Source organism: Excalfactoria chinensis, chromosome 1 (assembly GCF_039878825.1).
Source record: "Excalfactoria chinensis isolate bCotChi1 chromosome 1, bCotChi1.hap2, whole genome shotgun sequence".
Lineage (NCBI taxonomy): Eukaryota > Metazoa > Chordata > Aves > Galliformes > Phasianidae > Excalfactoria > Excalfactoria chinensis.
Genome location: NC_092825.1, coordinates 115,670,589 through 115,686,558, shown reverse-complemented (window position 1 = coordinate 115,686,558; position 15,970 = coordinate 115,670,589). Strand labels below are relative to the sequence as shown.

At 41.8% G+C, this 15,970-nt stretch overlaps 1 protein-coding gene across 1 annotated transcript; it reads right to left on the bottom strand.

The window, feature by feature from the left end:
• Positions 1-992: 992 nt before the first annotated feature.
• ASB9 (ankyrin repeat and SOCS box containing 9) lies at positions 993-14,655 on the bottom strand. The gene is made up of 7 exons (XM_072345875.1): positions 14,282-14,655; positions 9,166-9,245; positions 7,956-8,063; positions 7,534-7,684; positions 6,837-6,971; positions 5,343-5,534; positions 993-2,713 (listed from the first exon to the last, which is right to left on the bottom strand). The coding sequence occupies exons 1-7, from the start codon at positions 14,373-14,375 to the stop codon at positions 2,589-2,591; spliced, it is 885 nt and encodes a 294-aa protein (XP_072201976.1). The 5' UTR covers positions 14,376-14,655; the 3' UTR covers positions 993-2,588.
• Positions 14,656-15,970: the final 1,315 nt, after the last annotated feature.

The following is a 15,970-nucleotide window of genomic DNA, read 5'->3' as shown; positions in this document are numbered from 1 at the left end:
CTTGGACAATGTCTCTGTATTTTTCCCATGTTATTTGTCCTTGATTCCACACTCTACTTCCTTCTCGTGTTCCTTCTTGTGCCTGAGTTTGGCCAGAAGCTTCTTATTCATCTATGTAGGCCTTTTGGCATTTATGCCTGACTTCTTTTTCTGTTGGGATGCATCACTCCTGAGCTAGAAGAAAGTAATCCTTGAATACTGACAAGATTTCTTGGTCCACTCATCCCTCTAGGGCTTTTCCCTATGACATTCTCTGCATACACTCCAAAGTTTTATATTACATTTACATGATTAAGATGCCTCTGGTTTCCAGTTAAGAATTAGTTATTTTATGAAGGTGTTTATTTAGTTCAACCGTTTTCATAAGAAGCTGAAACAGCATCCTGTAAAGCAAATTGCTGGTATTGTCATCTCTCTTTAAGCTGGTCTCAGTGGGCATACTTGGAGACACATTGAAAGAAGAGGGAATTGCTGCACTCCCACCCCTCTCAATACCCATAGTGTACATGCTCAGTTCTGGCAGATGTCTCTTGGATGTCAAGCTGTAAAGGGATTTCCACATGCTAACTTACGGCAAATAATTCTTCAGTTGCATAGGCACACAAAAGGGCACCCTGATCATTACATGTGCCACTTGCCTATGAGACATAAGAACCAATCTGATGTAAGTTACTAAAAAAATGTGAACTGAAGACGGTGACCACTTTAAGGTACATCTTTTCCTGCTCTATGAAATCACATACTGCTATTCATTAATCCTCAATTGAGTAGAAAAATAACTGCAAGTGTCAAATTCCACCTTCAAATGTCAGCAAAGGGCAAGATTTGAGAAGTGTCTGCATCTTAGTCTCAACTTCACTACGTCTGTTTAGTAATAACACTCTCTATGTTACTACCCTGTAGACAGCATCGCAATCAGAGTTCAGTCCAAAAATCCATAGCATCAGGCAGTATTCATTTTATCATATTTAAAAAATGAAAGAAAATCAAAACAGAATATAAACCATTTATTTTTTAACTAACATCTTATACAACTGTGTGTTGACAGCCATTTAACTGTCAGCAAAATAATATCAAAATATCTGATAAAATATATTCATGACAGTCTTTCAAATCTTGCATTATATTTGATTTCAAATACAAAAAAAAAAAAAAAAAAAAAAAAAAAAAAAAAAAAACACCCAAACCTTGCTTATTTAGCTTATTTAGCTTATTTGGTTTGCATCTTGTACAGCTTTTATAGTTCATAACTGGATAAGTGTTGATGCATAAAGATGGAATTCAACAGTGTTGATCACAATTTATACTAAAATAAATAAGCAAATATGCTGAGATGACACAAACTGAGCAAACAGAATTCATCCTAATTATGCGTGATCTGAGGAATTCAAGGAAGCAAAGTTAAGGTATGAAATTTCCAGATGAAAAGCGATCTAGAAGCAATGTTCTCACCATCTTCTCCTTATCCTGATATTAATATTGCTGTGATAATGTAACAAAATAAGATGCTTAAAGGTAACTGATGAAACTTGTAGGTAAAAAAATAAATAAATAGTTCTTGATCTCAAATGTAGTAAGATGGATTTTCAGCTTTCAGATGTGTCACCAAAGCAGGGATTCTTCACGCTTAACATTAATCTTCAAAAAGTTAAGCACTAGGTCAGCTGTCTGCTCCCTGCCTGTTCAATGGAGATTCAGCATATGCAAGATACTGATTTTAGAAGGATCCTTCTATAATAAACTCTATTTATTACTTTTTTTTTCAGAATATGACAAATGTTTTTTTTCCTCTTTCATCAGGAGGGAAAGAGTAGAGATTGACATCTTAAAGCAGCCAGTGGATGTTTATATAGCTCAGATGTGTGATGAACTGAGTCAGGCCAGTGAAAATTTCTAGGGGTCTGTATCCCATAACAAGGGAACTTAAGGACCTATTTGTGTTTATCATTTTGTCCCATTAGTGTACAATTTAGTGTCCCACAGATCAACAGAACTGCTTCCTGTGTCTGATCAGCACAAAAATTAACCTCTCGTACCAGACACCTGTATCCATCAGTTGTGTTGTCCAACTTTGCAAGTAGGTTCAGTTGAGTTCCCTTTCCTTATTCTTATGGCGGTGTGGATACAGCCCTCACAGATGTCGGCACTAAGTCTGCTTGCTGAAAAAGCGCAGCTATCCTTAAACATACACAAAGTGCTGTTCATGCTGCACTGGGATATGTGCTTTCTTTTTAAGCTTTTGTCAGCCATGAGCCCTCTGAAACTGTGCCAGGACTCAGAGAACACGAGGTCTGTCTCAAAACGTGGTGCTTATTTCCTGCCCTTTCTAGGCGGATCCTGAGACACATTTTTATGCTCTACAGTACAGCCATGCAGAATAACTCCTTTTCAAGCCACTGTTTGGCCGGGGGTGATGCTGAGGACTCAGCAAGTTGGTTGTTCCTATGTTTCTCAGACCCTGGGCTTTACCAGGGACCAGTAGCCGTCACACATTAACACACTGCAGGTGTTGGCAACACTACTGGTGAGAAATTTTTCTTCAATAAACCTTGTTGTGCTATTAAGGCACCATTTCATACTTGAAAGGCTTAAACATGAAGAAGAAAATGTTTCAGCTCTTCAGGGAGAAGAAGGCCAGTTATTTTCTGATGCTGCTTGTGTCCAAAGCACCTTCTGATGCACAAGCGACAGAGCTGCATCAAGGACAGCGGCCCTGGAGAGAGACAGAAGACATGTTACGCATATGGCTTTACCTCCCCAAGGCCCACCATAGACATGCAGCCCACAGCACACTTGGTAGTGGAAAGCCAGGCCTACATCTACCAAAAGATGTCAACCCACCATTTGGTTCAAGCCTCATCACTCTCTGTCATTATACACCCATAATAAGTATTAACAGAATCATTCCTTCCTTTTTAACTTGCATGAGTGTTAAAGCGCTTGTACTGTTTGTGAAGAGATGACTGATGCTTCCTTCAAAGTCTTCCCCCCACAGACCTTCATTGAGATCCAGAATTGCACCCCGCTGCTTGAAACTTATTTCATAACAGTGACAAACACATAGCAAAAGAAATGCTACATAATCCTTTATTTAAGCCTTCCTGATTAAACAGTCCCATGCTGATAAATACAAGTCATGCTGAAGAATCTAGTGCTATTTTCAACCCCTTTATTTAAGTATAATGACATTAAGGGCTTATTTGGGAGGCTTATCCTTTTCATGATAGGGTAGATGCTGTTCAGTGCTTTTGATGGCAGGGCCTGCCACTGTTCATACCCCAACTTACCACTTGCACAGCCCTGTGCCGCACATGCGGTTGGCCAGCACTGAGAGCAGTGATGGTCTTCCAGGAGAAAGGAAGATGAGAAGGGAAGATCAGAGAATCATAGAATGGCTTTGGTTGGAAGGAATCTTAAAAAGCACTCAGCTTCAATCCCCCTGCCATAGGCAGGCTTGCAAATGCAAGCAAGCAGTGAACACAAATGAAAGTTTGAATGCCACGGTTGTGGAGGAGATGATAAGAAGAAAGTGTAGAAGGCAAGAGGGAGATGGTACGGGCCAGTGTCAGTACCAGCAGCCATGAGTGAGTGGAAAGATAGTGGTAAGCAGAGATGCTGAGGCAAAGAAATGAAGTGTGGTAAGGAGAGAATGCAGACTGCAGCACAAAAAAAGCAGATGCAAGCAAGCTCTTCAAAACAACTCAGAAAACATACTTGGGTTGTTAGTTAGCCCTTTGCTGCACATATTTGACCCTGTTGCAATGCCAGCATGGCATGTGATGGTGTGCACAGGGAGAGGGGAACAAGAATTGTGTGCTGGACCTATGAGGTTCATAAGGAACTATGAGGCCTGTGAGGAGCTATGGGGCCCATTAGGAAATTCTGATCCCCGTTTAAACCAGAGGATGCAATGTGCACACCCCTCTCCTGGGCAGCAACAATTCGAAGCCACAGGAGACAGACATCAGCTGCCCATTAGATATCACCCTACTCAGGAAAAGGCATGTTGGAGAACATCAGAAAAACACCAGTCAGCTGCAAAATACCCTTCAGGCACTCATCATTTCTAACTTCAATTGCTGAATTTTGCTTAGAAAAGATCCTTTTTGCCCAAGCCTTTAGCTCAGCCACAGCAGTTTTCATGACAGCTCCACAGGGTGTGCCTGGGATGTTTTTTTATCTCAAATAAACAGGACACATGTGGTGCCTCAGGAGTCACGAGGCTCGTGCAGCAGGGATTTGAGTCTGAAAAGATCACCACTCTGTGCACCATAGATTAGGCTGGAAACCAAATGTCTGCTGCACATATATAATACGCACAGCACAGTTGTTTCCATGTTGATATTTTCATATTACTGTTCCACAAAGGGCCTGATTCATCACTTTATTTACTTGGTGTAAATCTGTTTATGACAATAACCACATCTACACTTAGTAGAATTGTGGGTCAGTAATTTGTTTAAGATAATGATAACCCAGGTTATTAGTTTGTGTAGTTTACTGACTAAACGAGAGCACTTAAAGAAGAACACAAGAACTCCGACACTAAAGAATTTATTCTAATTTCTCTCAAGAACAGTAAGTAAAATGCATCTGCCTCATTCATCAAAGTGTTTGTAACCAATCAAACAACATAGACCTGGCATAATTTCATTCATATGCTCTAAATAAGCACTTCCTAAGAGTTAGCCCTACAGCTTGATACTGGTAATTGGCCTTCCAAGAAAATCTAGTGTATATATACGTTTATCATTCCTGCATAGTTTTTCTTAATCCCCACAGAATAATGAATATAGTCTCACTTTAAAGACACTTTTGCACCTACGCAAGGCTTTGTCCCCACAATAAAAGTAAATACCAATCAACTAGAAGATCAGTGTTATAATTTTTAATGTATGCAGTATTTTGTATGTGTCTAAAAGTTGGCACACTATAAAAACTGAGGATCCTAGTCCCAGTATCCACCAGATAAACACAGCTCTCATCAGAGGTGATTTTTTGTTCACATTCATTGGCATGTTTCATACAACGTTTCTAGCTTTATTCCCATCCCAGACTCAAGGGAATTTTTTTTTTTTACCCTAAGCTCTCTGTTGCATCACACTGAAAGCTCATTATGGTTTCTCCCTAATGCAATGTTCATGGACCTGTAGGTCACTTAGCACCACTATACTCTGACACAGAAGGAAACAGTGTCCAAATATCAGCAAACTGAGGTAGCCTTAGTTATTCTCTGCATTGTAGAACTAGGAGTACAAAATACTACAGCCTTGTGAAGTGCTTTGTATGATTTTTCCCTGTAGCATCCCAAGTGAAGGAAAAAAACAAGTACTAAGAGACACCTTCTTTCTGCAGGAACAGTTGGCCCAAAGGGCTGCCAGGTGGAACCAGCTCCATCGGCCTTTTGCTTTCAGCATTCTTTGCCCAAATGTCCGCTCCAAAATCAATCAGGAGCATCACCAGCTCTACACTGCAACTCCTGGCGGCCACATGCAGTGGGGACTCCAGGCCCTTGCCGCTGTTCACATTTGCACCTGAATACAAAGAGATGACAAGGAAAAATGACTACACCAGAGTTTATTTCCACTTCCTGCACTAGCTGCAATTTCCCTGAGCAATCCATAAACACTGTAGCATTCACCTAGAGATGAATTCCTGTCCTTTAGGTCTTAGTCCCATAATTTGTACTTGCTGTGAAGCAGTGGAGTTGTGAAAATGATTCCAAAGGAACATCGCACAAGGAAGTCTTTCACCCACAGTCCAGCCCACAGACTTCTTGAAGCCTAACAAAAGAGTAGTTCCCTCTATGGATCTCATTTGCTCCCTATCCCAGCTCACCATTCCTTTAAAATGTATGCAAAGTTTCAACCTGCTCCATAGTGGAGGCTTAAGCTGATTTCCAGGTGCTTAGTTACCAAGTCTGCTCAGGAAAAAATATGAGGATGGAAAAATTTTGAGGCCCTTAATAGTGGAGGATGTAAGCACTCTCTAATCTTCAAGTGCTCCTCAGTCTGTTATCCTGAGCTAACATATCACAAAACGTGTGAACTGCAGAATCAATTCAAGACCATTTATGACATTTTTAAAGCACATATTCCTATATACAGAAGTGAGAAAAGACAAAAGGCAAAACAACAGAAAATAATAAGCAAAAGTGAAGTCTTAATCTGCATTTGATTTATTTAGAAAAGATTAAATCGTGAATAATGCTATCTAAATGTGTCAAGGGGGTTTGGTTGGTCCATCATTTTTCTATGAGCTACGTGGCTACATTTTGCTATGCAGCCCCTTTTGTTAGAAGAGATGAACTGCCATAGGTAAGAAATGGCATTGTATAATTATCCAAGTGGTTAGATTTGTAGTTGAGTTTATCTGAGGAAAAGGACACAGTGCTGAATGTTTTTCCTCCATGTTGGAAACGTTTCAGGTGTTTTATGAACTTTGTAAGAATTAAAACATTTGCAAAAGAAGTATGTAAAAATTGTTCAGTTATTTCTATTGAGTAAAGAGGGTTAAAGAAAAAAGGAAGCTTCTTTCTACTCTCTTCAAATAGCTACAGCAGCACAAATACATGGATGCTGGAGAAGATGGCATTGTTGTAGGCATCACTGGCAGCATGAAATCCAGGATGATCCATCACTTTGCTGGGAGTTGTAAAGCTCATTTCTTGATCAAGAAGGCCCTGTTTACCCTGCTCCCGCCTCTAACACAGGACTGACACAGAAAACTTATCCAGGTTCCAGAGTAGGAATTCCTCTAAATCTTTGCTGCAAAGAGAATCCAAAGTCAGACATTAAAGGGAATGAAAATACATCATCCTTTATTTTTTCTTTTACCTGACTCAAGTAGCTTCCTGGCACAGTCCACTTGAAGGTTCTCACAAGCTACATAAAGCGGAGTACCCAGATGGTTGACGTTGTGATCTATATTCACCCCATGGGATGTGAGGAGCTCAACACATTGCACATGACCTTAAAAGGGATAAAGGCAGAGTCAACATGCAGAGATCAGGCATTTTGCAACAGTCCAAATTCTCTGATGCAGAAGTTGAATTTGGCAAAGATTCGCTGTTTTGCCAAGAGGTGATAGTGTAATACTTTGATCCATTCTCCTTACTCCAGTGTTTTCAATCAGAAAAACAGGAACTGCAAATCCAGTTTGAAAATATGCTAAAGCCCCTGCATTACATCTGACTCATTACAGATCTCTATTGGAGATGAGATGAATCATGCTGAATTTCTCTTCTGCTTTTGAAGATGGCCAGACAACTCTCTTGGATCGCTGTATAACAGACAGCTGATTTGGACAATGTATCCCTTTCCAAGTGTCACCACATTAACCCAGAGGCCCCAAAAGCAGCAACAAGTGGCCCTTGGTGAGCACCAGTGTTGGGAGCAATTGCAACAGTTGTGACGAGAGTAAGTAGGAAGGAACAATCCCTGGCCTAAATCATGAAGATCTTCTTTACCTCTTTTCTCCACTTCCCCAGACTTCTAGCAAGATAAAAAACAGTGCTGACACCCATGAGGTTACCTCTCTTAGCAGCTTCATGGATGGGGGATGCCAAGTCACAGGGCGGGTGCAGGTTGGCCCCATGTTGCAGCAGTAAATTCAAACAAGCCACACTGCCACTGACACAAGCACTGAACAAAGGAGTGTGCCAGTCAACAGTAACCCCATTCACCTGGGGGAAGAATAAAAACAACACTGGAACAGGTTGTCCAGAGAAGCTGTGGATGTCCCATCTCTGGAGGTGTTCAAGGCCAGGTTGGATGAGACTTTTGACAACTTGGTTTGATAGGAAGTGTCCCAGCCCACAGCAGGGGGGTTGGAACTAAATGATCTTTATGGTCTCTTCCAACCCAAACCATTCTGTGATTCTACGATGTAGCATTAAATTGTCATAATAAAACATGTTAACACTGGAGACAATATCTTGTCCATGATGCACTTACCTTAGCACCATGCTTTAATAGGAAACTGGCACAAGCAGCATGACCACCTAAGCAGGCTTCATGGAGAGGAGACACATGGTCTGCAGTAACAAGATTAACATCACTCCCCTGATGAAAGAAAATATCATTACAGCCAACTACAAAACAAACAAACAACAGTAGCAACAGCCCACCACCCTTCCATAATGATTCTTAGTTTTATTTAATCATAGTTTTCTCAACTGCTTGGAGTTACTAGGTAAGCAATGAAAGAGTCTGTGGTGCTTCAGCTGGAACGGATACTGGCACATTGTGCCAGAGATCATGCCTATTCTACATCTCTAATCTAGACAGAAAGCTGTGGTCAGCAAACTGTCCAACAGAACAATGCAGACATCCTTCTAGGTATTTTGCTTTATTTTACTTCTACTACATCACAGCTAACAAACTCTGAAATAAAAATGATTTAAAAATATTTTAAACCCCCTCGACAGGGTCGTGCCTGACTCTAGTTTACATGTCTGCTCATGTCTTTTGACCTCCAGTCTGTGACTGTTTGAATGGAACAAACTTAGAAGTACTCTTGATATATACATTTGATATACTTTCTTTAGATAATGGAACTTTTTGAATAAAAATTGGCTTCTTCATTAGAAACCACTGAATTGACTCTATCACAGGATCTCTTCTATCAGTCTTCATGATCTAGAAGTTTAAGATGGAAGAGTTTACAATAACAATTCTCTATCCTCCACTGGCTAAGTCTAATAATTTTGAGGGAACGGTGAAGAGAAGTTCAGAACTTTCTTCTCCACAGCTGTGCCCTTCTTTGGGAGGAGCAGGGCCTTCAAGCACTTCAAAGAGCACCAGAAACAGATGTCTGGGTGCCTGAACTGAAGCCTCAACTGGAGTCTCGTCTGCATCTGGAGCTGCCCCCACCAAAGGCAACAAGAGCTGGTCATGGGCACGGGAGCTGCAGAAAGAGCCCTGCAACCGACCACAGGGGTAGCAGCTAAAGTCTTGTTACCTGCAACCCAAGATGTAGGTCTTCAGCTTAGCATGCAGAGTTAGTGAGGCAAAAAAGTGTAGAAAAAAAATATGTTACACAAAGACTTCACTGCATTTTGGTCTACATGATCTCCTCACCCTGGATGTTTCAGAGTAAAACACAGACTGCACTCAGCAACCAAATTAACACAGTAGAGATCATATTGACTTGGCAGAGGAATACCTGGTTGATGAGCTTCTTCAGAGCAAGCAGACGCCCATGGATAGATGCATCATGTAAAGGAGACCAGTCTGAAACGAAGTCTGCATAAAGAGAAAGACAGGAGAATGTCTAACAATTCCATGTACTTTACTTCAACTGTGTAACCCAGTAATCCTCTCCTCTAATTTATTACTTGAACCACCAAGCTTTTCTTGGAGAGGCTGCAGGGAAGAGTGAAAAAACAGGATGGGTTCACTCTGGGTGTGTTTTTAATTCATCCCCTGTTAGTGCTGAGCAGCTGTGTTCCCATTCAGAGGACAAGAGAATGATTTACAGAACACCACCTTGTTCTGACTGAGCTTGTCTCTGTTTGAATTATTTCCAGCGCCTTTGTTTTCACAAGCTCATTAGGCTTTAACAATTAGCTCAAAAGGAGCATGTTTTGGAAAGGGTACAGCTGCTCAGTCATTCACCCCTGCTCAAGAGGTGGGCTTAGTTCAACAATGTGTAACTAGAGACAGAACCAAAGTACAAGGAGACAAATTGTACTACCTGTTGATTTTGTGTCTCAGTTTTCAGTCCAGTGTCAGCCTCTGCAGTGGTGCGTTTTAAATAATAGCTTATTCTCAGTGCTGTGGAAGCCATAAAAAGCAAATGTAGATGGAAGCTCAAGGGAACGCCTTAGATTTTAGTTTTCATGCTTGAACATTTAGTGGAGGAAAGAAGTCACACAGTTTTAGGTGAAGCAGATTTAGTGAAAAACACTGTATTTACAGTAAGGTGGTTTGTTTTTTTTTAAGAAAGAGATGTGATTTCACCCTAAGGACATGCGGACTGCATGATCTCTTGCTGCTCTGCCTCTCTGGGCCATGGCAAAAGAGTGAGAGCAAGAGGACTTGCAAATGATCTTCTCTCTGATGCTGAAGAAAATGAGACTCCTCAGCAATATGGGAACACCTACCACGACCCCAAGATCTACTTGTGTCTCAGCACATGATCCCTCCATTTCTCCAAGGGACAGTGCAGGGGGTGGGATACCCAGTGAATGGTAGTAAGAACACAGGCCCAGGTCACGAAGGCAGTAATTTCACTTAGGAATGTCATAAAGAAAGTGTTCCTATAACTGTGTTAAAAACACTAATATTCTAAGTGCCTATATAAAACAAACAAACAATAAAAAGAATCACATTTTCTCTCATTGGGACTTGTGCAAAAGACCAACATAGGGCACTTTGGCAGATGGTTCAGGAAACAAAAAGAAAAAGGTCTGCATCAGAACCAGAATTCTAACTCCTACTTTGAAGTAATCTTGATATTTCAGAACTGATGTTCATAAAAATACCACATGCCAAAAATAATTTCCGGAAATGAGTCAGCGTAGTTCTGGTTGAATGAAGGAGGTATGGGAGGGAGCCTTTATGATTAAATCTGGTAACAAACCTGTTAAGTCATGTCAAGTACTTTTCTGAAAGATTTATTTGACAGGCAAAAACATTATGTGATGCATTTTACAGGACATACCTTTCCTCAATTTGCAGCTTAATATAAAGGTCTGAGGAAATACTTTACACTTCATTTATGTAGATGCTGTATCTGTTCTTTGTTTTAACACAGTGAAACAAACTAATGCAGTACTGATGGCCATCCAAATATTAACAGAGGGCTCCTTTAGCATTACAAGTTTATGGCTCAGGGCCACCAGAGACGCTAATTCATCTGGAGAGATTTACCTCCTTTGGTATCCATTGCCTCGAAATTCAACATCTGGTCTATATTAATAGCCCAGGTACTCCTGGGAAGGAAAACAAGCATTTCCAGAGGGCATTTCACCTACCTTCTGCCTGCCTCCTCCTGAGTTCCATGGCCTGTGTACCATAACATGTACTTGCAGTAAGTTCCTAACCATTCTTTGGCCTTAGCAAGTGGACAACAATTTCCAGAAGCTATGATTCTGGTCTCATAAGGATATGTCATCTGATAATGACAGCAAAACCATGGTACAGTTATTAAAGCACAGTATTATTGACTAGAATAGCTGTGCTTTAAAAGTGATGTGTCTCAAATGGTGCTTGTTAAATTACCTTCACCTGTGCAAAGTTAAATATCTCATCTTCCAAGGTACAAAGTTGCAAAGCATCTCTTCTTGTTTGCATTGAACACCTCAGGAACGTCAGGTGCAGTGCACTGTGTGTACTGAGGTTACTGTCTTACATTTACCTATGCTTTTTCAGTGACCGTCATTGTGCTGTTTTGAGTAGTCCTGTGAGAAGACCCCAGTCAGCAGTGATAAGAGCAAGAGAAAACCAAAGCCCACAGATATCACTAAGCAAAGACCCTTGATTTTGCAAAGCTTTTTATAATGCAGATGGTAGTATACTGAGAGACAAAACTGTATTTTTCTCCTCGTACCTTGAACTAAGCTCACCTCTAAGCTTAACTCTGGTTGTGTATCCAGTGCCATGCTGTTACCAATGCTGTTGCCAGATATTAATGAGTTGCAAGGAAACATGTTTACAAGAGTTCTAAAGTTCTAGACTGAGAACAAGTTTTCTGAGCAGTGTTTGATCTCTTTTTAGTCAAATACAGGTAACATTTTGTATGAACGGCCATGATGTTATATCATCGTGTCATTGTTTTGGTGACAAAGAGGGAGGTGCATGGTCTGCTCTATCCACATGTAGCCCTTATCCATCCAACTCAGTGTTTTCTTCAGGAAAAAAACAAGTTTATATTAAGATTCCAAACCAGATCATAGAGATCTGTGGAATGACCATTAACTTCTAATTTCATAAATTCTTAATAATGAATTAGAAGACTGATCAGTGTCAGTGGAAAATAAAAGGGGTATATGCGAGGATGTCCTAACCTGGTTGGGCATCCTGTACTAGGCAGGACTGGATCATTTACCTTAAACAGAAGTGGAAGCCTGAGATAGCTTTAAAATCATCTTGGGTAAATTGTGAATAAAGGGTGAAAGGTCCTTTTGACTGCATGGCACAGTAGATACAATGCCAGTAATATAAAAGATCACTATTATTACCATATACAGGCATCTGATTAAAGCCTAAATAAGTGCCGATGCTAACTAGCCCTAGACTTCTTAAATTCTGAAATTCTTTGCTGTCAGAGCAGTCCATGGAGAAGAAAGGCCAGTGTACACAGTTGGCACAGTTGCATTCACTACAAATATGGCCACAGCAGCACAGATTTCTGCTACCCAAAAATATGTACAATTGCTCTATCATGGAAAAATGAGACTGTTAATCCATATTTGAAATTTGCCTGCACCTTGATCCACAATTAAGCTCTGTCAGGCCTCGTGGCTTTCATCATCCAAAACCCACTGGCTTTTTGTGGCCTGGGGCCATCCAGCTCCCCTTTCACTGCTGAAAACTGCAGCCAACCCAGAGGTTACATGAAACCTCTGGTCCTACTTGATTGCACTGCATCCACCTGGGCCCTTGAATGCTGGCAGGGCAAATATAGAGGGAGCCTTATACCAGTAACTTCATGAACAACCAAGCTTTGACTGCTGCCTGTGGATGTGCTTACAGCACGTTTCTAGAGGAGCATTCACTCTGTGGTAGAGGCTGAAAGCATATTTTTTCAGTCTCTGACCATGGAGAGGGTGTCACACACCCAGTGACTCCCTAGGCTGCTTTCCTTTCATGGTAACCTCACACAGTGTAGCTCACAAGGGGCTCTGAAATCCTTCCAGCTGAGGCATGCTCTTGCAAACGCATTTACATTTACATAAGCCTACAGCGTTATGTATAACAATACTATGAATGGTATTTTTCATATTTAAAGGCTTTCACCTAACACCCATGATATATGTAACCAAATATATTCCCGTTGCAAGCCACCAGCAGAGCTTATTGGCTCTGCTAAGATTCAGGCAGGCGCAAGAGGAACATGCTGAGCTCCAGCACCTAAGAGACCAAGCCACCCATGCTGCCTGTAAGCTTTCTCCCTCCCAGACTCCATTTTGGCAGAGCTCATCGCCCATGTGAACTGGATTTGGTTCACACTGTTGTAATGACGTCGCTTTCCCTTCGCTCCCACCCTAGCCTCAGTGCATGCATACACACGCACACACACATGAGGAGCAGCAGGCAACACAGCCAACACACTGATCATCTTTAAGCTGTAGTTTGCCTCTGTTTATTTTTCAGCATCTCATTTTTCTACGTGTTAAGGATAGAAGTGTTCTCAATAGCCCCAGAAAGAAGGACACTATGAAGTCATATTATCTTAATTTCCCTCCATAATCCCACTTCATTGACCATGAACTGAAAGAATGGTGCCTCAGAAAATGGGGGTGCAGGGAACATCATTAGCTAAGCTGCTGTGTAAAGATAAATTCTTTGTCCTTGGTTGGTCACCATGTTGTATTTTCAATGGCTCTGGGCCAGCCAACAGAGCAACAATCGGAGTGAGGGCATTTATTTGAATAACTTCACCACTGACTACAACAGCGTTGGTCACAGCTGATAGTCAGGCCATAGACATTGTGGAAGAACCTGTACAGGCAAGTGGCTGCATCTGGGCAAGGGCAGTTGGGCCTGCTGACTGGAAAGAATAAGAATGTTAAAAAGAAAAAAAGAAGAAAAACTGAAGAAGAAAAACAAGGAAAAATAGAAGAAAAAATAAAGAAGAAGAAGAAGAAAAAAGCAAAGTAAAAGCGGGTACAAGAAAAAGAGAGAGAGAAATAAAAAGCAGATAAAAATACAGAGGAAATAAAGAAAAAGAAAAGAGGAACTGAGCCAGCGCTGAGCTGGCACCAATCGAAGTTCAACACACTGCCACACTGCAATCTCTTTTCCAGTTTGCTGTCGTTCAGTTACTGCATTTGTTTCTGCTTGCATGAACTGCACTGCAGAATTTGACACCTTTTCTGTGATGCACCAGGAAAAAAAAATATATAATAATAAATAAAGAAGAAAAAGAGGAAAAAAATACCACAAGAGAAATCAGTATCGAGCTTATTAAAATCCCTCTGAGAGTGCAAGAGCACGGGGACGTTGCTGCAGATCCGCACTGAAGTGTAACTTCGATAGAAGCTCGCCTTTGCAGCCTGACCCTGCCCGCTCCTGCTGCCCGCAGACGGGAGGACAGAGGCAGGAGCCTTACTCACCCCTCATCAGCACCTCTGATGGAGTCGTTGCAGGCACCTGGCCTCCTGCTCCTTGCGACTTGCTGCCGTTTTGATTCATTCTCTCCTCATCCATCTCAGCCCCGTCTGTCCAGTGTCTGTTTTCTCACTTCACGGTAACTCCAAGGAGTTTATGAGTTTATATTCCATCATTCACGGCGAGCCCCCTCGTGCAGGAGCGATCTGCCCAGCAGATGAGCTCAAAGGAGCCGGCCGCGGGCTGAGACTCGGTGCTACACCGCTTTGTGCAGAAACTTAAGTACCTGGGCTGGGAGTTAGGGAAACACCTCCCTGGCCGTGCTGGTAAGCAGCCAGTGATCAGGCAGACCACACTGCACGAAGCGAGAGATGTGCCTGATGTCATATCCTCCCCAACCCCTCACCCAATCGGGGAGCCAGTCGGCTGTTTTTATCAGGAAGGAAATTCTTGGTTTGCCAAAAAAGAAAAAAAAGAAAAAAGAAAAAAAAAAAAACAACAAGGGAGAAAGAGCCAGTTCAACTAGTTGAGCAAACTCTGCCTGCGGGGGATTTGCAAAGAAAACCCAGGGAGACACTGGTGCGATCCGTACCATTCCGAGGCGAGCGGTTTGCAGGCTGCGCTTTCTCCTCCCCTAGCACTGCCCCGTCTGAGCCCACCGCCCCATCTCAGCAGCCGGGACCCCGGCAAGGCAAGGACTGAGTGCCGAATTCCTGCCGCACGGCGGTGGTCACTGCGTGTCGTGCGGATATTGGAACCACATGGTGTTCGCCGAGCCGTGCTCTACACTGGAAGCTCCTTGTTGTCTCTGTGGCTGAGGAAGCGCAGTGCTTGAGCGGGCTGATTTCTTCCTCCTCACTTCAAATGGTTTCCCTGGCACAGTCACACGAAGGGTTTCATACGTGACCACTGTCCTTTTATTTTAAATCAATTTCTTGGTCTAAAACAAGAATCACAAATTCATCAACAAATAGCGACTGATTTTCCAAAAGACCTCCATTTTATTTCTTTGGGTCTGCGTGCATAAATCCTGATCTCATGGATCATCTCTGCTTGCACAGTTGTCTTTCCCAAATGAGTACAATTTACAAGTGCAAAATTCATTTTGCCATCCCTGAGTATGTGTTCATTTGTGCACAGGTGAAAGCAGGCAGAACTGCCACATGAAAATCTCACTCATGTTGATAAAATTGGCCTTAGGAGAGCAGAAATTGCATGTGTGTTTCTGAAGATCCAAATTACCAGGGATAGGATAAGGGGGAATAGCTTAAAAGAGGTCAGGTTTAGGTTACATGTTAGGAGGAAATCCTTTCCTCAGGTTGGTGAGGCTCTGGCACAGATGCTCAGAGAAGCTGTGGTGCCCCATCCATGGAGGAGCTCAAGGCCAGACTGGATGGGGCCCTGGGCAGCCTGAGCTGGTGGGGGGCAGCCCTGCCTACAACAGGGGTTCGGGCTGGGTGGGCTTTGAGGTCCCTTCCTTGCAATCCAAAAATTCTGTGATACTTCAATAAACCAAATTCTAACTGGGCTAATCCCAAGAATCATGGTTTCATTTCTAGCATGTGCAAGAGATTTGGAATAATTTTGAGGTTTTTCTTTTATATTTTATTTTATTTTATTTTATTTTATTTTATTTTATTTTATTTTATTTTATTTTATTTTATTTTATTTTATTTTATTTTATTTTATTTTTC